Source organism: Peromyscus leucopus, chromosome 7 (genome assembly GCF_004664715.2).
Source record: "Peromyscus leucopus breed LL Stock chromosome 7, UCI_PerLeu_2.1, whole genome shotgun sequence".
NCBI classification, from domain to species: Eukaryota; Metazoa; Chordata; class Mammalia; order Rodentia; family Cricetidae; genus Peromyscus; species Peromyscus leucopus.
In genome coordinates, this window is record NC_051069.1 from 117,476,186 (window position 1) to 117,500,186 (window position 24,001).

At 56.4% G+C, this 24,001-nt stretch overlaps 1 protein-coding gene across 11 annotated transcripts; it reads left to right on the plus strand.

Annotated features, from left to right (window-relative positions):
- Positions 1-7,515: 7,515 nt before the first annotated feature.
- Positions 7,516-23,021, plus strand: Fgfr3 (fibroblast growth factor receptor 3). Of its 11 annotated transcripts, none has more exons than XM_028870761.2 (18): positions 7,516-7,749; positions 8,095-8,301; positions 13,616-13,885; positions 14,172-14,225; positions 15,671-15,840; positions 15,926-16,049; positions 16,136-16,326; positions 18,070-18,214; positions 18,692-18,882; positions 19,240-19,388; positions 19,637-19,758; positions 19,838-19,948; positions 20,032-20,222; positions 20,338-20,460; positions 20,544-20,614; positions 20,820-20,957; positions 21,070-21,175; positions 21,328-23,021. In XM_028870761.2, the coding sequence occupies exons 2-18, from the start codon at positions 8,199-8,201 to the stop codon at positions 21,472-21,474; spliced, it is 2,406 nt and encodes an 801-aa protein (XP_028726594.1). In that variant the 5' UTR covers positions 7,516-7,749; positions 8,095-8,198; the 3' UTR covers positions 21,475-23,021. The 11 variants fall into 11 exon arrangements, with proteins under 11 accessions (XP_028726594.1, XP_028726596.1, XP_028726593.1 ...); XM_028870763.2 differs by having other exon boundaries at positions 19,243-19,388; XM_028870760.2 differs by having other exon boundaries at positions 7,522-7,723.
- Positions 23,022-24,001: the final 980 nt, after the last annotated feature.

The following is a 24,001-nucleotide window of genomic DNA, read 5'->3' on the forward strand; positions in this document are numbered from 1 at the left end:
CCTAGCGCTCTAGCTGAGGCTCTTGTGGCTTCCAGATGATTGCACATGAGTGCACGCAGGAGCAGGTGTGCCCAGATAGATGGGTATAGGTCCCAGGTTGCCACCATGAAAGTCCCTGTCCTGCCGTGGGCATGTGCTCTGCTGGGTGAGATGAGGTGGTGCTGGCACAGGGGCCTGCCCAGCCTTGCTCTGACCCAGTTTTCCAAGCCCAACCCCAGTCCTCTGCACCCAGGCAGGCAGGCAAGCAGGCAGGCAAGGGGCAGAGGGAACTCAGAGAATTTTTTTCTCGGGAACATCATTGTCCTGGCCCACAGTAGCTCTCCTGTCCATTTGACTGGATGTATACAACTATAGTTAGTTCCCTGAGGACTCAGGCATCTCTAGGACTTGAGCTGTCAATGATCCCACCTGGTCTAGCCTTGGAGTGCCTCTGTCTTCTGCCTCCAGATGAACTGATGCTTTGTCCAGAGACAGACGCTGTAGCCCTCAGACCTGGTAGTGTTTACCCTCTCCTAGAAGCCCGTCATGACCTTCCTGAAGATGAGGACCTTTAGGTGACAGGGAGATGTGGGAATAAGCCACAGAGTTAAAAGAGTGGGTATAAAGGCTCAGGAGAACATTCCAGGGAAGGGGAGGGTGGAAGGGTCCTTGCGGACAAGGAGGCTGGGGTAGCAAAGCCAGCATGAAGCCTGCTGGGAAGTGGGAAGGGGGAGGGTGGAAGTGACTGTGGGAATCCAGCTCTGGTGGCAGGCTGCGTAAGCAGCTTTGATCCACACTGAGGCAACGCAGACCCTAGTTTAAGATAACTTGGGCTTGGGAACCTGGGCTCTGGCCTCAGCTGCTGTCCTGGGCTTCATCTCTGCTCTCCCCTGCGGAGACACTGGTCCAAGTGGTGACTGGCTCTCTGGGCAGGCTCTCCTGGATGCTGGGGTATGGTTCTTGAGCTGAGTTGTCAGGACACCTTGGGGCCCACCAAGCTCCAAGGAGAAGAGTTTGGTATGCTCACCACAGAAATAGACAGGTCCTTCCCTTGACTCTGCTCCTCAGAATGAAACTTTCTGTATCCCTTTCCCAGCTAGCCCTTATCATCTTTGACTCGGGCTTGAGAGGCCATGGGACCCACTACTTCCTAACTAGGGCCTATGAGGACGGTGCTCACTGAGCAGACCAGTGTGAACAGGGGACACCGGTGTGGACTGTTGCAGGGGTGCACACTGTCTGGGAACCCCATATCAGACTCCTAACCTTTGCCTCAATGGTGGTCTGTACCCTCGCAGCCCAGAGGGCTGACTCACCACACCCTGAGTCCCTATCCAGTTCAGACTGGTGGACAATAAAGCTGTCAGCAGCCAGGGCCAGGGGCAGGCAATGGGCGTGGCTAGGAGGCGAGGGCCTCCAGAAGCAAAGACGTCTCTATTAGGGGCTGCAGACCCTGCGTGTCCATCCTGCTCAGTGCTGGGCCTTGGGGGCTGAGAGCAAGTGGTGGCTCAGAGAGAAGGGGCTACCCAGATGGTTGGCTAGGTCAGTGAGAAGCTGGGAGCCATGAGGAGACAGGTGTCTGAGGAGCAGCTGCCTGCCCATCCCTTGGGCCTTAGGAATATCCTGCGTGAACATTCCGCTCAGCATCTGAGAAGACCCTGAGGAAAGGGATCCTCACAGAAAAGAGTTGGCTACAGAACATGCCTCCGCTTTCCTGTCTATGATGGGGTGTAGGGATTAAACAGGCAGCGCCTGTACCTAAGCTGAGTTGCAGAACATCACCCATCAGCCCCTGATGGAGTTCAGCAAACAGCAAAAGCACCTTCAGATGCGGACGGAAGAGAGCAGGCCTCTGCCTTTCACCCCTACATCTGTCCCTTTCACTCAGCTCCCAGGCCCTGTATGCCTGGTTCTGAACCAGGGCAGGGACTAGCTCAGGGACCCAGGTTCACTACCAGGCAGAAGCGGTAATCTCTCACTGGATTCTGCTGCGGACTTAGGAGCTGAAGGGTAGGCCTATGGCCCTTGGGACACCCCTGGAAAGTGAGGTTCCTGAAGTGGCTACAGGTCATGAGTTGGCAGCCTCTCTCTGGTGAGTTCTCTGCAAACAGCTACCTCTTCCAGTTAGCTGTGAGCAGCCTGTGTGCCAGCATCTCCAGCATTCCCCAGGATCCCCAGCTCCTCCGGCACCTTTAGAGTCTCAGGCCTTGTGGGTGGGCTGGCCCTTTCCCTCAGGCTGATGGGGCACCTAGCCCAGGACTGGTGGGATCCTGACCACTCTGAGGGCTCCCTAAACATTCCACTGCTCCGAAGCACTGCCGAAACATCTCTGGGAGCACCGTGGTCACCTCTGGTGACGGAGTACTAAGACAGTGCCTCCTTATTCCCCATCTGTCAAATGGGGCTGCTGTGAGGGTTCTGTCAGCAGTTACCAAGACTACCAACTTGACATTCTCCTGACCACACAGAACCTGGATTGTCCAGCCCAAGCCATCTGTGGGAGGGTTAGGAACATACAGACATACAGACACAGGCGCGTGCGCGCACACACACACACACACACAAACATCAGATAGCTGCTCTAAATTCAGAGACTGGAGATAGATAATGCTTGGTTGAGGGTCACAAATGGATGATGGGTACAAGGGCCAACCAGCAGAGGGGGACAGCAAGATTGCCACAGGTGATGCCAGGAGGGGCCAGTGGACTGAGAGGAAGGGGTGCAGTGCAGTAGAGACCCACTGAGGTGGAGGAGGAGGGTGTGGCAAGGGCTGCTGGGCCCTGGGGCCTAGATTCCTAGTTCTGCCGGAGCCTGCAGAGTTAGGACTTGTTTATTCTTGGCAGGAAGGCTAGTCCTGGGGGGTAGGAGGGGGGAGCGAGGCCTTTTCAAAAAAAAATAATAAAACATTCATTTAGAAGGCTCCCAAGGCGTGCTGAACTGCAAAGGGGTCCTGGAAAAAATGCTGAGAGGGTTTAAGTGTAAATGGACCCAAAACACCATAATTAAATTTCCCTTAAATTTACCAGAGTTTGGGGTCAAAGAAAAAATAAAACTTAGGGAAAATACACTTGAGGTTTCAGGCCAAGAGCTTAGGAAAATAGATTTCTGAACTGCTCAGCAGCTACCGGCCTGGCCCTGCCAGTCCTTGAGTTGTTGAGGCCTTAACCCGTCCTTGCTCGGTACTGCCCTGTGCATTGGCTGCTCCTGAGGGCTTTCATGGCCCTGTGGTGGCCTCTTGTCTGTTCCTCCTGCTTTCTGCTGAGTAGCCCTTCTCTGCCAGGCATCTTGCCCTGCGTCTGTCCACAGCTCTGATTGCCGTTCTTTGCTCATCCAGGCACATTTTCCAAACCAAAAGTTAGGACTTGAGGTCTCGTGGCTTGAGTGAACCAAGGGCCACAAAAGGTCAGAATATCAAAAAGGTCTGGAATATCACAGCCTGTCCAGGCTCCCGACAGCTTGTGACTCATGTTGTTGCCCTTTAGGCTCAGCCTGCCAGGAAGCTCACAGTGAAAATGAAGGATCTGACATAGCCCCTAGTATCGGCTGAAGGCTTTTCCAATATTTTCTCTTCTTGTGCGTGTTCTTTACAATTCCACTTCTGTGCTGGCCGGTGGTGGTGCATGCCTTTGACCTCAGTATTTGGGAGACTGAGGCAGGCAGATCTATGTGAGTTTGAGACTGGCCTGGTTTACAGAGCGAGTTTCAGGACAGCCAAGGCTACACAGAAAAATTCTATCTTGAAAAACAAAACAAAACTAAAATCTATTTCTTCTATAATGTGCAAATCAAATATACTTTGTATTTTAATCCTCAAATTCTGGGAGGAAATTTGAAAGGCAGAAAATACCTACAGTTGTTCATAGCCACTTTCCCATTCAAACCTGCCCTCTCTTCTTTGGGGGAACTAGGTCAGGCCAGTCCATAAGGAGTTCTGAGCCCCCTACACATGGACTGCACTGGCTCCTGAGCCTGTTGGCACACAGTTAACGACGTTTCCCACTATAGATGAGGGAATGGGGACCCTAGTGGGGCAGAGCAGCTCCAGGGCTCAGAAAACCTTCCTTTCAGCCAGGAAGTGGAGTTTCCTGGGACTCAGTTTCCCTTATCCTTTCACTCAGCCTCACAGCAGCAGTGCCCTGCTGGACCAGGCACGCTACCTGAAGGCAAGCATGGCAGGACCCCGGGACTTGCCCTGCCTGGGTTCCAGGCCCACTGTGGCCCACAGCAGCTGCCAGCTGCCAGGAGCCCTGTGGTAAGGGGTGAGTTGTGAATTCAGGTCTCTCCAGGAGAGTCCCTCTGCTGACGATACCTCTCTGCCATTTCCCCAGCCTCGCCCTGCCTGGCCTGGCTGGGGAGGTCAGAGAAGGGCAGGTATCAGGCTGCCTACTTCTGGCCTGTGGGGATTCCATTCCAGGGCACATGCAGCTGGTGCGCCTCTACAGTCTCTCTCCTTGGTGTTCAGCAGCATAGGCCCCAGAAAGCTGAGGCCACCCAGCTGAGTCCCTTCACTGTCCCAAGTGTGCCTGACTTGGCCTCTGCCCTGTCTCATCTTCACTGAAGACTCCACCCATTTGTGTGGGGCTTTAAAAGCCAATGGGGTACCAGGAAGTGGGCCAGGAGGTATAGACATGGAAGGGGACTTTAGCATTAGGAGACCCCACCCCCAACCCCCATCATCAGCATTGGCTGTTGGCAGGCTCCAACCCTTGCCCCTGGGATTCTGCTATGGGCCAAAGAGACCCACCTTCTCAGAGCCTAGTCTTAGTAACAGCCTGGAGTTCAACTGAGGGGCCAGGAGAAAATAGTGGCTAAGTTAGGGAAAGCATTATGGAGATTTGGGGGCTGGCGCCATTCTGGCTCAGATGATGGAATGGTGGGCTAAGCCTTATCTCATGTAGCTCTCTGAGAAGCAGGTGGACTTCTGTTAAACCCACTGACTTGGGAAAAATCACTCTGTACAAGGAAAATCACACTGAGTCAGGCGGTGGTGGCGCACACCAGTAATCCCAGCACTTGGGAGGCAGAGGCGGGTGGATCTCTGTGAGTTCAAGGCCAGCAGGGTCTACAGAGCAAGTTCCAGGACAGGCTCCAAAGCTACACAGATCAACCCTGTCTCGAAAAACTAAAAACAAAAAACAAAACCAAAAAACCCCACACTGACAATGGACCATGCCTTCCAGGAATTATGTCCTGGTATAAGGGTAAGGTAAAGTGAGCTGCAGCTACCCAGGGCTGGGTCATGGGGGCCATGCTGGGATCAACTCTGCAGAGTCAGTGCAGTCTCAAAAATGCTGTGCCCTTTTGATGTAAGGGCCACCAGACAGTGGCAGCCATGCTGGAGAGTCCTTAACACCCAGGTCAGGATGTGCATGACGTCAAAGGACCAGGAACTCCCAGGTGTGTGGTGGGCAGAAGGTGGCTCCCCCAAAGGCAGGTCTGTACGCTGGCTCCTGAGATCCATGAATGTGACCTCATTTGGAAAAAGACTCTTGCAAGTGTCATGGTGGGAAAGAGCTGGAGGTGAGATCACCCAGCACTTTATGGACAGCCCTAAATCCTACCACAAGTGTCCTTATGAGAGATGGTGGCCATGGCAAAGGCACAGTAGAAGCCATGTGAAGGTAAAGGCAGAGACCAGAGTGAGATAGCCCTAAGTCAATGATGGCTGGAGGCCCCAGACTTGTGACAGGCAGGAAGAAACCCCCTCTAGGGCCCACAGCCAGCTCATCTTGATCTCAGATTTCTGTTGTCCTGAACTGTGAAAGTAAATTTAAGACAACCAGGTTTTAATCTGGCAGTAGGCTCGGGACGGGAATACACGTTGAGAACCCCACATAGCTAATTTTTGAAGAAAGGGACTAGTCTCCCACATTGCTGCAGATGAGCAGGGGACCACAAGAACTGGCCAATGCCAGGCCACGGAGCTGGGGAAGAAGCAGAGAAGTAGAAGTACCAAGTCTGGAGCTATTTCCCATGTGTTGCCCAGTGGCCAAATCTACCTAGAAGCCAGAAAGCAAGGTAGCTTGGGAGAAATGGTCTGTTGGGTCACAGGGTTCGGAAAACCACCACCACTGGTCTGGGATTCCTGACTGGGTATTTCTACCAAGGAGGTTATCCCAGAAATAGGGAAGTACTGCTGTTTGGATGGATGCTCAGCTCCCAGCTGGTACAGGGTGTGGAGGGTTCTGGTAAATCCTCCAGAGGAATGGGGTGGAAATAGGGGTCAGAGTTCACATTCTGGTTCACTTACTGATAATTAATCTGCCAATAGATTAGGGGAGAATGTCCGCTATGACCCCCTGGGGTGGCATTCTGGGAGAGGATCTGTGGGCAGCTACTTGGGGGTGTCATGGGAACCCAGGCCTGGACCCTAGCCAGTCTGCAGGGAGGTGTGCTTGGCCAGAGCAGGCAATGACAGGCAGCGGCTCAGGGCTATAGGGTGGACACTGATTCTACGAGGGATCTGGGGACAGAGCCCTGCTCAGAGGTCTGGGAAAGATAAGAATGATTGGTAAGAAACTGAAAGGTTTTCATGGCCTACTTTTCACTTTTCTGATGAGCAGGGTGAGTCCTTCAAGCCACACACACAGTCAGATTGGGCAGAAACACTGAGCCAAGACCTCACCTTCTTCCCTATGTGGCCTCCACAGGCCTCAGTCACGAAGCTTTTGACTGGGAAACAAAATTCTCGGCGTTGTGAGGGTAGATACAGACGCCACCAGTCACAGGGGGGTGGTGGTGGTGGTGATGGCGGGTGCTGTTTCAGAGGGTGGGCAAGGCAGCACCTACAGCTTGCCAGCACGATGGGGTGGCCAGGCTGATCCTCCTGGGACCAGCTGTCAGTGTGGCACTCCCCAGATGGAATGTGTCCCCAGGATGGATGTGCTGTGCTAGGACCTCCACAGGCTGGAGTTCAGGCAGCTCCAGGACAGGGCTGGCTCTTCCACCTGGTATCCCCAGCTCTTCTTGTTATTCCGAGGCTGGGCAGTAAGTTCACTTCCAAACTTGTGTCTTCCCGGGGAAGTGTAAACATTAACCCCAGCAGGACACTTAGGCAGCTGAGCTTATGCACCGGCCACCAGTTGGTTTGATAAATACAGCAGTGTGCCTTCCTTTTTCTAGGATCCGATCCCTGCGTCTTCCGTCGTCGTGTAAACTCTGCTCCATCCTTCATCGCAAGGCCGCTTCACACCCATTTGTCCGTCTGGAATGCAATCTCTGCACCTGAGGAATTACGGCTCTTTGCACAGGGTTCTGCTCAGGGGCCGGTTCACTGTCCGGTTCACTGTCAAGCCGCCTTAACACCTGGACCCCCACCGAGGCCACCCCCCTGAGCCCCTTGGTCTTATTGGACGAAGGAGCGTGCTGGCAGACAGTCCTGAGATAGACATTTCTTCAAGGGGTCGAGTGTGCGACCCTGGCCTCGCCCGCTGGATCCCAACCGGGCTCCCACGCCCTCCGGGACCGCCCGGCGCCCCCGCCTGACCACGCCTCCTCGGATCCCCCGCCCCTCGGCTGCCCGGGAAGGGGCGTGTTCGGGGCGTGGCGGGAGCAGGCCGTGCCCCCACTGGCTGCTGCGCGCCGGGCAGCCCCAGTTCAGTGCACTGTGGCGGCGGGGGTGGCGGGAGCAGCTGGCGCCGTGCGGTCCACTTCGCCACTGGGACTCACCGGAGGGCGGACGGCTGCTGGAACAGAAGAGATCCTGGGAGGGCGGGCTGAGAGCCGAGGCCGGGGCTGCGCGTGGTGAGCCGGGCTCTAGCGGCCGCCAGGTTGGTGTGAACCAGCCGGCTGGCGCTCTAGAGGGGTCGGGTGGGCGCTGAAGCAGTCAAGGCGCGAGGCAGGCTGCAACTGGAGCGGTTCGTGCGTGCGGCGAGGCTGTTTGGGCACCGGCTTCCCGATCTGGAAAGTTTGCCGCTCCTGCCGCCGTCCTGGGAGGGCTCTGCGGCAGCCAGGGAGGGGAGGAGGGAGAGACCTCGGCTGGGAGGAGGCGGCCGGCGCCAGGCGGCCCGGGAGCCCAGGGAGGCAGCGGGCGGGGCGGCCGGGGGTCCGGGCGCAGTAGCGAGGCAGCGCTCCCCCGCTTCCCTCCCGAGTAACTTAGTGCTCTCCTCCCGCAGACTCCGGAGCGGCGCCCTCCCACCGGCGCCGGAGCCGGGGCGTGGAGGGGGGTGCAGCATGCCCGCGCGCGCGGCTTGAGGACACCGCGGCCCCCTCTCCAGCCATGGTAGTCTCGGCCTGCGTGCTAGCGTTCTGCTTTGCGGTCGTGGCCGGAGCTACCTCTGAGCCACCTGGCCCAGAGCAGCAAGTTGTGCGGAGAATAGCAGGTAAGCACTTTCCCAAGGTGTCTTCCGGGGGGGGGGGGCGGCGACCCTGGTCCACAGAGGCTTTGGGAACTGCGAACGGCCCCTTGGGTTGAGGAGGGGGCGTCAGGTTCAGTAGCACCACGGCCAGTGCGCCAGGGTTCTGTACCCCGCCCCGCAGGAGGCTGTCAGATCCAGAGCGGCAGTTTATGATGTGTCTGAGGTCTCCGAGCCAACACCCAAGTGCGAGACCCCTACGGGGAGCGGTGCGCGGTGGTCGTGGTCCCCGGCCGGGCTCGGGCGCGCGAACCGATTGTCCCAATTCCCATTGTTGCTCCTCGGATCTGCGAGGACGGCAAGTGTCTGTTGTTGGTTCCCCGGTCTTCCCGGCACAGTTCTTGCTCAGCTTTGGCCAAAGTGAAGGTTGGACTTTGGGAGTGGACAGGAGTAGTATCCCAGCCAAAACTCGGCTCTGTCGCTCCATGTCCCGCATGACAAGCTGTCAGCTTCGCCGCCGCTGCTCCTCTTATCCTGTAGGCGGCCGGAGGAGTCGGTTCCCAGGGGCGCGCACGGACCGCCCTTCAAGTCGCACTCTGGGAGGTGAGGGGCGTTTGTCCCAGGATCGTGGCGCCGCCTACGTAGCCCGGCTGGCCGCCAAGTCCGATGGGACACTGAGTACCCTCCAACGGGGCTGGAGGCTGACGGTCCGGGAGGGAGACACGGGTCAGCCTGGAGTCCCGCCACCGCCCGGAGGTGCGACGCGCGCGGCGGCCCCTAGTTGTGCCGGGCGGCAGCGTGGCAAAGCAGAGCAGTGGTCTGGCGGGAGGCCGCGCGGAGGGAGGCCTTCGCTCGGTAAGCTGTCGCCCCACCCGAGCTGAGGCCGAACAGCCGCTTCTTTGTACCCGGGCGGCCACAGACCGCGCATTGATGGCGGCGCGGCCTCTCGGGGAGGTGCGAGCGCGGCGAGCGCAGCAGGACGAGGCAGATGGCGGCGTGCCCCTCCCGGCGCCCCCGCGCCCCTTTCTCCCCCAGCGGCTGCAGCTTCTCGGAACAATGTCATTTATTTTTTTTTTTTATTTTTTTTTTTATGAATGAAAGTGGGCCGGTAGCTTGAATGTGCGTGTCTTTCAGCGGCGTGACAGAGGCGGTCGGGAGGTCAGCGCGCGCTTTTAGCGCCTGCTAGGACGGCCTGGCTCCCGGGCGCCGAATGGCCGGCGACTGGACCACATTAGCATGTGCATTCAGATGAAGATATTATTCCCTGCGTCGGGTGTCAGTGAGCTAGGATAGGGGCGGCGGGGCGGAGCGCACACTCTGTGCTCCAGGCAGTGACTGGCGGCCTGGCACGACCCTTGCTGCAGGAACCGAAGTTGAGCCGGGCGGCCAGATCGGTGGGATGTGCGCCCGCCTGCGCCCCTGCGTTCGAGCTAGTGAGACAGGTAGGGAATTGATAGACCAATAAACTTAATCCGGTTCCTTAACGAGATGGGCCGGGCAGTAAAAATACAAAGCCCTGGTGAAGTTTACAGAGGTCTCGGCTGGCGCTTTCCCCGGGAACATAAATTACCAAACTGGAGCTGGCTGGGGTCAAGAGCTGTGGGGCGGGGCTCCAGCCTCCCCTGGCCACCCCTGGTGGGATAAGCCCAGCTGGTGTGCTCTGTGCGAAGAGAGGAACCTGCAGGGGTCCACAGGTTGATCTCTACGTGGGCCTGTAGCAGTGGGTGACAGGAGGCAAGCCTTCCACCTCCCTGGGCGTTGCCTGCACCGCCCCCCTCAACCCCCCTGGCCCCCCCGCAGGGCTGGACTTTGAGCCCTGCAGGCCCTGGCGGTGGTTCATTAACCTGGGCTGATCTTAGGCCTTGAAGCTTAGGATCCTATGCTGGGCCTGGGAGCCGCTTGTCCTCGGGGGGCCTCGGGTTTCACTTAGGGACTGTGGGACCTGGAACCTCTTCCCCCCTTTTTTTTTTCAAACAGTTGTGACTAGAAGGCAAATGAGTTAGCCAGGGTGGGTTTAGGGGTAAGGTGAGGTCTTGGGGAAAGGTGGCCTGTTAGGCTGAGAAATGACTGAGCTCTGAGTAAAGCCACCTGGGGTTGAGGCCTGCCTAGGCTTGGGTACCCTCCTGGGACTTAAGTTTCCTCACCTGTCCTGCCAAAGAGGACTGGTAATGGCAGGGTTGTTTCGGGGATTAAACCAGATAATCCCCAGTAAACCCTCATTAGCCCGCCCAGCCTCTGGATTCTTTCTTTTTTTCTTGACTTTGTTATGAAACTGTGGAAACTGGAATGTCTCCTGGTGGGAGGGTGGGGAGCTGGGGAGGAAGGCAAGAGACCCTTCCTTGGCTTTGGGGTTCCTTAGGGCACCCTCCTTAATCTTCGGTTGTTTGAATCGCGCACCTGGCCGTGCCTCCTCCATCAGGTGTGTTCACTACCAAAGCAGATGTTGCTTGGATCCGGGTCCTGGGCTTGCTCCAAAGCCCGAGTTCCTGGAGTCCTTAAGGTGATCTCAGAAACAGGTCTGGCTTTGACGCTAGTTCTGCGGCGTTCACTTAGTCTCGACAGTAGTGACCAGACTGGTTATCAGGTACTCCCGACGGGATACAGTCCTCCCAGCAGCTGGTCAGCTGTGGTCTGACTACATTGTTTTATTCAAGACGCCCAGGCAGAGGTTCCCCTCTTCCCCGTACACCTTTTTACAAGCTCTAGCCACTTAACCAGGCCTTTTTGGACCTCGGGTCTGCAAGTTGAGATTGTACATTGTGTCATACTGAGGGAAACTGAGGTGATCTGGGAGACTCCAGACCCAGCACAGCCTGACGGGGACACAGTGTCTCTTAGTCTGCCCCAGTAAACGTAGGATCCACTGGTCCACCTCAGAACCGTGTGGTAATGGGGACCCCAGTGGGGACAGATGCTGTGTAGTCCGTGTGGGGTGGGGGACACTGTTCCCTCAGTGGGCGCAGCAGAAGTACCAGTGCCTGTGTGTTGCAGTTAGTTGGTCCCCCTTCTGCTGATGGGGCTTAGGAAGTTATCTGTGGGATCCAGGAAGCTGATATCGTGGGAGCTCCATTGACCAATGCTCTGATACTCCCTCCTCAGGGTGTCCTGTCGTCTGTGTGGTCTCAGGCAACATCCAGCGTCGTCCTTCTCTTGTTACCTGCTTGACTCATGACACTAGTTCCTCTAAGCTTTGTGACCCTGCCTGAGGTGGTGGTGGTGGTGGTGGTGGTGGTGGTGGTGGTGATGACGTTGTCCCAGGCCTCCAAATTTTAGGAGTCTGGTTTCTGCTGGCTCCTAGTGGACAGGGATGGGTGGACAGGTCAAAGGTCAGCTCACAGCTGACTGAGCCATTTCCCCTCCCCCATCCCATACCTCCAGCCATCTTCCTCTCCGAGGGGCTGGCCTGGGGGCCGCTGTGTTCTTCTCCAGTCCATCTTTGGATTAGGTTAAAGCAAATGCTTGTGTGAATGGCTTGACCAGTTGTCTTGCCCAGACCAAACCGGAACCAACTGGCTATTGCCCTTGGGCCAAAGCCTAGACTGAGGCTATTGACAAGCTTGTTCTTGGCTTTCTGGGGAGGTGGGGGGCGGCTCACGCAGCTTCCAGCACTGGGTGGTCCCCATAGGTCATGGCAGCAGGGTTGGAGAGCTGGAAGTCAGGATAGAAGGTCCCTGGCTATGGCACCTACCCAGGACAGCTTAAAGCTGTAGGACGCTGGGACATGAGCTTTGTGGATACTCCAGGGTCATCTGGATCCCTCTGGCTGTCAGAATCCTGGTGGACTTTGAGCCTGTGGGCTGACTCTGGGATGGGCAGAATTGGGCCTGCCTACGGACTGGTGTGGCCAGAGTGGACAGCTGGGCCCCGAATCTAGGCCATGCGTCGGCAGAATGACAAACGACATTATAGCCAGTCCAGCTGGATCTGAAGAAGGAGGTCTGCTCAGCAGGACCACCCACTCCTGTCCTGGGCCCTGAGCCCAGCTGCCCCTGTGATGGGCATTGTCAGATTCTGGCAGGGAAGTCTGGAGGTGATAGTCCAGCTGGTAGTAAGTCCCTGAGTGTGAGGTTTTTGGGCCCCCCTCATGAGCTGGGCAGCACCGGGCAGGGGAGAGGTGTATGGCTGTGTCTGCTCACTGGGGGGACTATGCTACTCATTTCTTACCAGGGTGGGTGGCTGCCTCCACTGGACCCACATGGCCACTCTGACAGCCCCCCCAAACCTGGTTCTTACTTGTGAAATGGGGGTCCCATGTCCTCAGCCACACTGTGAGCTCATTTGGGTCCTTTATCCCACTGACCAGAGACCTAAGTATCAGATTGGTGTCTGTACTGTGTCTGTCCTTTTTTTTTTTTTTTTTTTTTTCTAACGGGCTGCTGTGTGGAATGGGCATGTAAGCGGCAAGGCACCAACTGTCCTAGCCCCCGGACCTCCTAGCTGGTGTACTTGGGCTGCTGGTGGAGGTAGGCAGCTCCTGTACACAGCGGCCCTTGTGGAGTAGTCAAGCAAGGGCTGTCCACCAAGTTCTTGCGTGACCTTGTGTCGTCTTCTCTTTCTCCCACTTATTTTTATTTTTATTTATTTATTTATTTATTTATTTATTTTTTGTTGTTGAGACAGTCTCTCACGGTAGCCAGGCTGGCCTTGAGCTTGCGGCAATCTTGCCCTCAGTCCTGTGAGTGTGTGAGCCACCGTACCAGCTTTCTCCTTCCTATTGCTAAAGTGTGCTCTCTCTGTTCCCTGGCTCTCCACCCATACTGTTTCAGAAGCCAAGACAAGGGTTGGGTGCTAAGAGGGCCCTGAAAGGACTCCCTATTCCTTCTCTTGAGTCTCGAGCCAGAGGCCAGCGCGGGACAGCCTGTCCCCAACCTGCCTTTGTGCCTGCCTGTGAGCTGAGGGTTGATTGTGCATTTCCAAATGGTGGAAGAATCGGAGGGAGAATTGGTGACACTTTTCCTGGTGCTGGGAATGAGCTTGGGCCTTTAGACATTCCAGGGAGGTGTTGGGCCATAGAGCTGGCCCCCACCCTTCAGGACACTTGGAGATCTTTGAGTTAGCGAGGGGGCTGCTGTGCCTCTTCTATATCATCTTTGGAAGACAGCTTCCTCCTGCAGGACAGAGCCAGAAGCCTTTAGCACAGACCATTGACAGAGCTGAGATACTGGTGGGCTCTTACCAAACCAGTTTTCCACCCCTGGTTTGAGCATTATCCCATGCCCCAGGAGCACATCCCTCACTTACCTGCTACAGCCTTTGCTAGTGTGTTTATGAATTAAAGTTCTGAGCCTCCAGCACGCGACTTTGGAGAATCTGTTTTATAGCTTTCCATTTCCATTCACAGATGTTCCGGGGCCCGAGCCTAGCCAGCAGGAGCAGGTGGCCTTTGGCAGTGGGGACACCGTGGAGCTCAGCTGCCATCCGCCTGGAGGTGCCCCCATAGGTCCCACTGTCTGGACTAAGGATGGCACAGGACTGGTGGCCTCCCACCGCATTCTAGTGGGTCCCCAGAGGCTCCAAGTACTGAATGCCTCCCATGAGGATGCCGGCGTCTACAGCTGCCAGCAGCGGATCACTCAGCGTGTGCTGTGCTACTTCAGTGTGCGTGTGACAGGTCAGTGCCTGGGGGGTGGAACTCTCAAGTGTGTGGAGTAGCTTCCTAGCCGGGGAGATCAGGGCAGTCCTGGGCAGGGCGGCCGCAGCATCCCTTGTCTAAGAGTGCTTGTTGCTGACTGCTGATAGAGAGGAGGGGGTACTCCCAACTATGTACTATCTGAATGAGTGGCATGGCGAAGGTAGGACCCCAAAGGCAGGGAGCAGTGGACCCCAAATGTGGGGAGCAGCAGGTCTCTTGGATGTTGGCATGTCACAGAACCACTGCCTACTTACAACTTTTGCAGATGCTCCATCCTCGGGAGATGACGAAGATGGGGAGGATGTGGCTGAAGACACAGGTAAGGTTAGAGCCTAGACACACTGAGCTGGTCCAGGTCGGACCGGGCTGCCTCCTTCCTGTAGTCTGATGGCTAGAGGGTGACACTGACTGCTACAGTGCTTTAGGAGCAGCGAGGAGGTGGGGTTGCTCTGCAGGGATTTTGGTATTGACTCGAGTGGGAAGGTCCATCACAGGTTCGAGTACAGTCAGTCACGGAGCTCAGGTGGCTGTTGAGCAGGTAGAACCAGGGATTAAGGACACTAGTGGCTGCTGGTTTAGGCCAGCAGCGGAGGAGAGAGGCTGTGCCAGGCTGAGGCATATACACTGTGTAAGGGGTGTCACAGGTGGTTGTGTGTGTGTGTGTGTCTATAACTGGGAAGACTAGGCTGTGTGGACTGAGTACGTGGACCGTTTGGAGACTTCTGAGGTAGGGTGGACTAGGTGTTGAGAGAAATCAGAGACAAAACTGGTAGAAACACAAGGGAATGAGCAGAAGAGAGTGGGTGGGGTAAGGAGAACAGGTAAAGGGGCTGAATGAGATTTCAGAGTGTGGAGTCTACACAGAAGTAGGTTTGGAGTCTCGGAGCGAAGCCAACAGAGGCTGCCGTCCTGAGGAGTTACTTGTCTTCTCATTTCCCTTTTTCCCTTTGGCTACAAGACTGTTCAGAGCAAAATGTCTAACCCAGTTGCCCTATGGTTCCTGCTCCAGCCACCTTGCCCTGAGTTCCTGTTTGCTTCCGCTGTCCTGGCCTTTCCAGGCTGTGTTTGGTGTTTGGCCTCACATGGGCCAAGGCTGTAACATGACTGAAGGGCCACCTGCTGGACCTTGCCTGGCAGTGGGCAGCATCAAGTCACTGCAGTCTCCGAGCGTGGCAGTCTTCTGCCAAGCCTACTGGCCAACCTAGGAGCCTGGGAGGGCAGCTCCGAGCTTGGAGGGGCCCCTCACCAGTGTCTGCACAGTTCTACCCTGTGTGGTGGTTCCTCCTTTAAGAGCTGCACATGGTCTTATGGTACCATACAGTGAGGTCACTATGGAAGGGCCTTGCCTCCCTATTTTGTCCTGGATCCCTGCTGTGTCCCTCAGCTGCTTTCTTGAGTCCCAGCAAGATGGCATCTTCCACCCAGCCTGGAGGAAGGTGGGAAATGAGTGGAGGGGAAGCATGACCTGGAAGGTGTCTGCCAGGCCCTGGGCACTGCAGAGGCTGTATTGCTTTGTGCAGACTAGTGGGGTGACGTGGCCTAGCTGTCTCCCAGGATCTGCATCCTACGGGGTTCTACCTCCCGGGAACCTGCCCCTGAGGGCCTGCACCAAAGGGCAAGGAGAGGACATGCCCATGTCTGAGCTGTGGATGCATAGTGTCAGGGTTCAGGGAGCCTGTCTGGGGGAAGCAGGCTGGTGGGTGGGCAGGGCACTTTGGGGAAGGGTGCACTGATGACAGCTGTTACGGGCTCTTCTGCCATCAGGGGCCCCTTACTGGACCCGACCAGAGCGTATGGATAAGAAACTGCTGGCTGTGCCAGCCGCCAACACTGTACGCTTCCGCTGCCCAGCTGCTGGCAACCCTACCCCCTCCATCTCCTGGCTGAAAAATGGCAAAGAGTTCCGAGGGGAGCACCGCATAGGGGGCATCAAGGTGGGTCTGGGAAAGGGGTCTCGGGAGCGGCAGGGTCTGGCCACCGTACAGTCTGCAGCTGCTCACGTGCCAACTTTGCCTGTAGCTTCGGCACCAGCAGTGGAGCCTGGTCATGGAGAGTGTGGTGCCCTCGGATCGTGGCAACTATACCTGCGTGGTAGAGAACAAGTTTGGCAGCATCCGGCAGACCTATACCTTGGATGTGCTGGGTGAGGGCCCGGCTGGGTGGCTAAGGCAGGGCATCCCTGGGGACCCCTTGGCTCCCCACTGCCCCTGACTTGGCTGCCTCTTGCAGAGCGTTCCCCGCACCGGCCCATCTTGCAGGCTGGGCTGCCAGCCAACCAGACAGCCGTTCTGGGCAGTGACGTGGAGTTCCACTGCAAGGTGTACAGCGATGCACAGCCACACATCCAGTGGCTGAAGCATGTGGAGGTGAATGGCAGCAAGGTGGGCCCTGATGGCACGCCCTACGTCACTGTGCTCAAGGTAGGCTCTGCTGCCAGCTGACGGGTGGGCGGATGGGTCAGCTAGGGCTCCCTTGGCCCTGGTCCATAAGTCCCTCTGGCTGAGAGAGATGTTGGGATTTGGGCCCAGGTGTTGAAATTTCTGAGAAGGGGCAGAGAACCTCAGTGCTTTTCACTTGCTCTGAGCTCCAGGCAGGCTCTGTGTAATTTGTGCCCTGCCATGGGACTGGTTTCCCTGTCTGCTCTGAGTGCCGAGCCCGCAGAAGGCTTCTCTTGAGTGACAGTTGTGGTGGCCCAGGGGCAGGAGGAGGATTGCTGAGTTAGTGCCCTCTGGATCCTAGAGGACTGGTTAGACACTCCCCAGCTGGCTGGGATCGTCTGGTGTCATCTGCTTGCAGTGTAGCACTGGCTCTGTCCTGCCTCGGTCCGCCTTTAGCTTTGTTCCGTGGCCTCGGGTGGTGGCCACCCGAGTTGGGACTTTGCGACACTGGAAGCCCAAAGAGAAACATCTGTTCAGACAAGGAGGTTTGGTGGGGGAAGGGAGTAGGCACTGGCGGGAACAGAGTCCTGGCTGTTGAGAGGAGGCCGCTGGGGCTCTGTCCGGTGTGCCTCCCACCATGGTGTGGGTGTTCAGAAAGCATAAGCTAGTTGCCCTGACATGACCCCTGGAGTGAGGGTTTGGAGGCTGTGGGTTCTGTGTGTGTGTGTGTGTGTGTGTGTGTGTGTGTGTGTGTGTGTGTGTGTGTATGTACATGGAGAAGGCCTCTCTGAAACCACACCTACCACTGCCATGATGTGCCTCTCCAGGCAGCCTTCCGGGTGATGCTGCCAAGCCCCCAGCCCATCCTTGGGGATCTCCCTTGCCCTGCCTCATCCTCATGTCCTTCTGGAGCTGGCTCGGGGTGTGCCTGAGCCCAGTCTCTTGTCCCCGCAGTCCTGGATCAGTGAGAATGTGGAGGCGGACGCACGCCTCCGCCTGGCCAATGTGTCGGAGCGGGACGGGGGCGAGTACCTCTGTCGGGCCACCAATTTCATAGGCGTGGCTGAGAAGGCCTTTTGGCTGCGTGTTCACGGGCCCCAAGCAGGTAACGACTCTGTCCCATGCCTGCCTGGCACGCTGAGCTCCAGCTCCAACGCTCCAGCCATGCACCTGCCCGCATGCCCTGCACGACCCGTCCTGCTTGACGCCCCGCCTGCGGCTCGCACTCTCCTTGTGATGCCTCAGCAATACTGGTCTACCACTGACTGACCACCTGCTTCAGAGCCGCTCAGACTTGTGCTGTCCTCTTGCACCCCCAACTTGCACACTTAGCAAAGATCTTTAGAGCCTCCCAGGGGCTGAGCCCTGTGCTGTTTGTGAGCATCGACTTGACACCCATCCCTGGCTGACTCTGATGCCCTCTGCCTTCCTACCCATCCGTCTGCCCATCTTCCCATCTGTACCTCTCCTATCGCGGCACTAATTCATTCTGCATGCTGCCTCTGTGTGGCACCATGCTGCCCACCTGCCTGTTGCTCACCTTGGGACAGAGGACTTGCCACCGGTGGAGGGGCTGACTTCAGGCTCAGTGCCTCAGTGCAGGAGGCAGAGGGCCCGGGGCCTCCGAGGCTGTCTGTGGCAGGGCCATGGTGGTGGCCGAGGTTGTGGTGGTGGCGGCGGCAGCGTTTTCCTTGCAGCCTGGCTGGATCATCTCCGTGTGGACCGCTGTGGTACCCAAAGGGAAGTGCTGGCGCTTGCCTATCGCACTGTCTTCTCTCTTTGTAGACGGCAGGCGCTAACACCACCGACAAGGAGCTAGAGGTTCTGTCCTTGCACAATGTCACCTTTGAGGACGCGGGGGAGTACACCTGCCTGGCGGGCAATTCTATCGGGTTTTCCCATCACTCTGCGTGGCTGGTGGTGCTGCCAGGTACTGGCTTCTGCTCACGCTGCACCTGTCCTCTTGGGGTGCTGGCTCAGGACATGCCAAAGCTGCCAGGGAATGCAGGGGGCCCCCTTACGGCTTACTGCTGCCCATCCTGTGAAACTCACCCCAGCCTTATGCTTGGTGTGGGCCCATCAACCTGACCCCATCTTGGTCCTGCAAGGGCCTCCCCTTCATCCTCCAGTTGGGCCCCCACAGTCCTGATCTGAGGCTCTGGCATTTCCTGCGCGCCTGGGTGTCGGTGTGGGTGCTTCTGGCTCTGCTGGGCTTTTCTCCGGGGTCTGGCCCTGCTGACTTACAGATGTTTTTGACTATATTACTATATTATCCAGGCAAGTTGGGGGCCTTGGGCCTCCCATCTCTGAGTATCCCAGGTCATTTCCCTCCCTCACTGGTGCCTGTGTCCAGCTGGTGGGAAGCCCGAAAAGGCTGGATGAGGCCCCCAAACTTGTGTCTTTACAGCTGAGGAGGAGCTGATGGAAGCTGATGAGGCTGGCAGCGTGTATGCAGGCATCCTCAGCTATGGGGTGGGCTTCTTCCTCTTCATCCTGGTGGTGGCAGCTGTGACACTTTGCCGCCTTCGCAGTCCCCCAAAGAAGGGCCTGGGCTCACCCACCGTGCACAAGGTCTCTCGCTTCCCGCTTAAGCGACAGGTAACAGAAAGTAGATACCAGGTTTTGAGCTCCCTGTCCTGCCTTGGGTCTCCTAGAGTCCCAGCAGTACCCACAGGGCCTGGGGCCTGCCTGAGACTCGTTTCTCTGAAGTTGGGTGGGCCGATCCCTCTCTATCTCTCTTTGCCACATGGAGCCCAAATTCTGAGGGGCAAAACATTTTTTAGTAGTCTTCAGGCACCATTTTATAGAAGTCAGAGCAGCCAGCCCCTTTTTTGGCCCCACACCCTGCCTCACGTAGACTTGACCTTGGCCGCTCCCGGGGGCTGTACTACCCCACTCCCTTTTCCAGTGCTCAGCCCACATTGTGTGGTACCAACCTGTCCCTGATGACCCAAGCAGGTATCCTTGGAGTCCAACTCCTCGATGAACTCCAACACGCCCCTGGTCCGCATTGCCCGGCTGTCCTCCGGAGAAGGTCCTGTTCTGGCCAATGTTTCTGAACTTGAACTGCCTGCTGACCCCAAGTGGGAGCTCTCCAGGACCCGGTCAGTGGTGGTGAGGGACAGTATGTACTTGGTGGGGGTCCCAGGGGTGGGGGCTGGATGGTTCCTAGGCAGAGGCCTGTTGGCGGTGGGATGAGATGCTTCTCAGGTGGAGGGCAGGGTGAGATCTGAGGGGCTGTTCTTCGTCTTCATGAGCAAATGCCCATAAGGACTTGTAGGACACAGTGGCATATGACCACGAGGCCTGGCTATGCTGGGCACATGCTTACTGCCTCTGCTTTTGTGGCCAGGCTGACACTCGGTAAGCCTCTTGGAGAAGGCTGCTTTGGCCAGGTTGTCATGGCAGAAGCTATTGGCATTGACAAGGACCGCACCGCCAAGCCTGTCACAGTGGCCGTGAAGATGCTGAAAGGTGAGGAGGTAGAGAAGTAGAAGGGGCACTTAAGGGCTGTGGGGCCATCACCTGACACCCCCATTCCTGGCATACATAGATGATGCCACTGACAAGGACCTGTCGGACCTGGTGTCTGAGATGGAGATGATGAAAATGATTGGCAAGCACAAGAACATCATCAACCTGCTGGGGGCCTGCACCCAGGGTGGTAGGTGCAGCAGGTGGACAGACTGGTGGATGGGGCGGGGGCGCTCCTGAGTGTCCCAGCATCTCAGGTGTGTGTGTTCCCAGGGCCCCTGTATGTGCTGGTGGAGTATGCAGCCAAGGGCAACCTACGGGAGTTCCTGCGGGCACGGCGGCCTCCAGGCATGGACTACTCCTTTGATGCCTGCAGGCTGCCAGAAGAACAGCTTACTTGCAAGGATCTAGTGTCTTGTGCCTACCAGGTGGCCCGGGGCATGGAATACCTGGCTTCCCAGAAGGTGAGCAGAGACGGCCCAATCCAGCTAGGGTCTTTCTGGGTGGGAGAGTGGGCGAGGAGCTTGCCTGGGCTGGGGAGGGCTCAGCTCAGCCCAGGTTTCTTGTGTGCCTTCTCAGTGCATTCACAGAGACTTGGCTGCCCGAAACGTACTGGTGACCGAGGACAATGTGATGAAGATTGCAGACTTCGGCCTGGCCCGTGATGTGCACAATCTAGACTACTACAAGAAGACCACAAATGTGAGCCTTGGGTGGTTGGGGTGTGGACCCCCACATCCACCACCAGTGGACACATGAGAGCCAACACCTCTCCCTCTGCCCAGGGTCGACTACCTGTGAAGTGGATGGCACCAGAGGCCCTGTTTGACCGAGTCTACACCCACCAGAGTGATGTGTATGTGTCCCCACATGGGATGAGGGTAGGGCGTTCAGGGGACAGACAGGACCCAAGTTGCACCTCTTACAGCCTTCAGGGTCCTGGTCCTCTCAGGCTGTAGTTTATCCCCCCATTGGTGGCATGTCTTGGTGCAGGGCTGCTGCAGGGTTGCTGTAGCAATGGGCCAGGAGTAACAGGCCTTTTGTCCTCAACTCCCTTGCAGCTGGTCCTTCGGGGTCCTTCTCTGGGAGATCTTCACACTGGGAGGCTCACCGTATCCTGGCATCCCCGTGGAAGAGCTTTTCAAGCTGCTGAAAGAGGGCCACCGCATGGACAAGCCAGCCAACTGCACCCATGACCTGTGAGCAAAGCATCTCGTGCTCCTCCCTCTACCCAGTCCATTCCTACCAGGGTCCCTGGGATGAGGAGGGGATTGGCAGCAGGCCAGGAACTCATGGCTGTACCTGCCACAGGTACATGATCATGCGGGAATGTTGGCACGCAGTGCCTTCACAGAGGCCCACCTTCAAGCAGCTGGTAGAGGATTTAGACCGCATCCTTACTGTGACGTCAACAGATGTAAGTGCCACTCAGCCCTGCTCCCTCTGTGGGTGTCGCTCCTTGGAGCTCCAGTGGTGGGACTGCCCTTTCGGGCCACAGCCTGAACACAGATGGCCATGGGATTGAAGAGGGTGCCAAGGCACAGTCCTGACAGCCTTGTCTGCCAACAGGAATACCTGGACCTATCGGTGCCTTTCGAGCAGTACTCGCCAGGTGGCCAGGACACTCCTAGCTCCAGCTCTTCGGGGGATGACTCTGTGTTCACCCATGACTTGCTGCCCCCAGGTCCACCCAGTAATGGGGGACCTCGGACATGAGGGGCCAACAGTCCTACAGACCAAGCCCAAGCCAATGTTTACGCGGAGCCTAGCCCGCCCTGCTACTGCTGGTGTGCAGTGGCCCCCAGCCAGCCCAGTGTGATGGGCCAACAGTAGACAGGACTTCCTGTGTGTGTGTGTGTGTGTCCTGGGCTCCTGGCCGCAGAGGCCGCCTGGGAACATGCACTGCTGTATAGTGGTCTCCTGACTGGCCAGGGTCAGGAGCACCAAATGTAGAATGTAAGAGGGCCCAGCCTGTGCGACCCTGGGGTTCTGGCTCCCTCATTCCCCACTGCCACCTCACAGGGACCATTGCAGAGAGGGATCTACTCCGTGTCCAGGGTGGACCTCGGCCTTTCTGGTGCCCAAAGCTGAGCCTGCAGGGAAGCTCTGCCCTAGGTGGCAAGCCTCTCTGCTACATGGCACCTTGTGCTGGGGGGTGGGGTGGGGGGTGAGTCACAGTTCTCCACCTCCAGGCCTTTCACTTCTCACTCTGCCCCTCAGACTGAAATTACGGGTACCTGAAGGTGGGAGCCATAACTTCTATCAGAAAGGTTTATTCCAGAAGCAAATGTACATTTATATAAATAGATGTCCTGTATGATATATATTATATACATACATATATATAAAAGAATATCTATATGGAGGCAGGCAAAGCTGAGGTCCAGAGGAGCAAGGTAACCCATGGGGCTCACTGGTGAAATGCCAGGAGCAAGCCGAGACACAGGGGCTTTTCTGGCACCACAGTTTTGTTTGTCCCTGGACCTGTATATTTGTAAAGCTATTTATCAACCCTTGAAGCCCCCCTCCCCCTCCCAGGTTCATAGCATTTAGCCCCAGGGTATTTGTATTGCAGAAATTTTAAGTTGTAACTTATTAACGGCTGAAGAGGTTTATGCTGAATTTAGGGGGTTGCTGAGAATGTGCATCTGGCCCACACCAAGGCTGGAGGTGGCCCCTTGGAAGCTTGAGCAGTCCTCATAGTTGGAGGTGACTCCAGTGAGCATTTTTTATTTCCTTTGGCCCTCTTTTGTGGGGGATTAGATTTCTATAGGACCTGCCTTTAGGAGATTTTTTTTTTTTTTTTTAAGTTTCAAGGTGACTGGTATTTTCATACAGATTATCTAATTGATATGTATTCCAGGCAGAAGCCTGTGCCCAGGGAGGGGCCAGTCCTGCCTGAAGGTTCAGATGTTAATAGATGTTACAAGTTTATATCTATCTATATATAATTTATTGAGTCTTTACAAGTTGTATTTGCTGTAGGCTTAACACTTCCTATGCAGTGCTTCTAGACTTTCATAGCCTAGACTGCTACCTTTCAAAGCTTGGGAGTAAGAGTGGAATTCATTACGTTTTATACTGTTACTAGGCCTGTGGCTTGGGTGGCTGTCCCTTGCCTATGAGCCAGCAGGGCCAGGACAGTGGCTCAGGGGGACTTTTCTTGGGGCCCAGCACACAGTTTGTCAACCCACACTGACAGATGTGGTTCTGTTAACATAGCCAACTTACTTTCCAGAAAATAAAGTGAGAACTGGTTCTGATTCTCAGAGTGCTCGCCCTTCTGTTCTGGGACCCACGCAGGTGTGTAGGGACAGGCCAGCGGGAGGAGGGGTAATAGCATCCGAGGACTCGGCAGCCTGGGGTCCCTAGAGCAAGGTGCTAGTCTCTGACTCCAAGGGAACTAATTTAGGTCTTTGATTTTCCTTCCCAGAGTAAAGGCAGCTGGGCTTGTGTGTGTCGGTGGGTGGGTTGGGGGCGGGGGGGGGGGGTGGGCTTCCTGTGGCCCAAGGTGGCAGGCAGGACCTCTGAGTTACCAGAGTCTAGAGGTCCCAAGGACAGGATGCAATAGAGTTGTGTCCATAGGGAGAGGATCATGGGTGTGTGGAGGAAGTGCACTTGGCCTCTCCAGTTCCCTGGCTGTCTTGACAGAGGAGAGATCCCATGAAGACAGAGTGCTTAAGTGCTTTGTGGTAACCTCTGCAGGGAAGGCAGGTAGCCAAACCTCTGGTTGAAGCAATCTATACTGGGCCAAACATGGTGCAGGCGATCGCCAAGTTCGAGGCAAGCTTAGTCTACATAATGAGTTCCAGGACAATGTAGAGAGAACTCAGTGTTTCCATTCTATATATTCAACTTGTCTGTCACACACTCTAACCTTGGGAGAAGACCTGAGGGCTGAATGAACTTTACCTCTGGCTCCACCTCTTGGATCAGGCCCACTTTCTAGGTCAGGAGATTTTTGCATAGCCAATCAAGGTAACTGAAGCCTTGGTTCTGGACAGCTGAAATAGAAGCTCGAGGATCTTCAGGGAGGTGTACTGGGTTTTAGAGGAAACGGTAGGCACAGCTCTGTGTTGGCTTACCACAGCAACCTCATAACAGGTACCAGACAGTTTCATGCCAGACTCGAGAGTCACGCAGACACCTGATAATAGTGACTGGGAAGAGGGCAGTAGCTATAAAGGGCCTAGCTGAAGCCTGGAGGGGTGTGTGGAGGGTGGGGTGGGGGGTGGTACCAGAT

What these genes read in the sequence shown, in the direction of transcription:
- Fgfr3 (XM_037208164.1), top strand. Translation starts at nt 8,199, where the DNA reads ATGGTAGTCTCGGCCTGCGTGCTAGCGTTCTGCTTTGCGGTCGTGGCC. An exon ending in GGATGTGGCTGAAGACACAG is followed by an intron (nt 14,226 to 15,670) that starts GTAAGGTTAGAG and finishes TTCTGCCATCAG; the next exon opens with GGGCCCCTTACTGGACCCGA. An exon ending in AATACCTGGCTTCCCAGAAG is followed by an intron (nt 20,223 to 20,337) that starts GTGAGCAGAGAC and finishes GTGCCTTCTCAG; the next exon opens with TGCATTCACAGAGACTTGGC.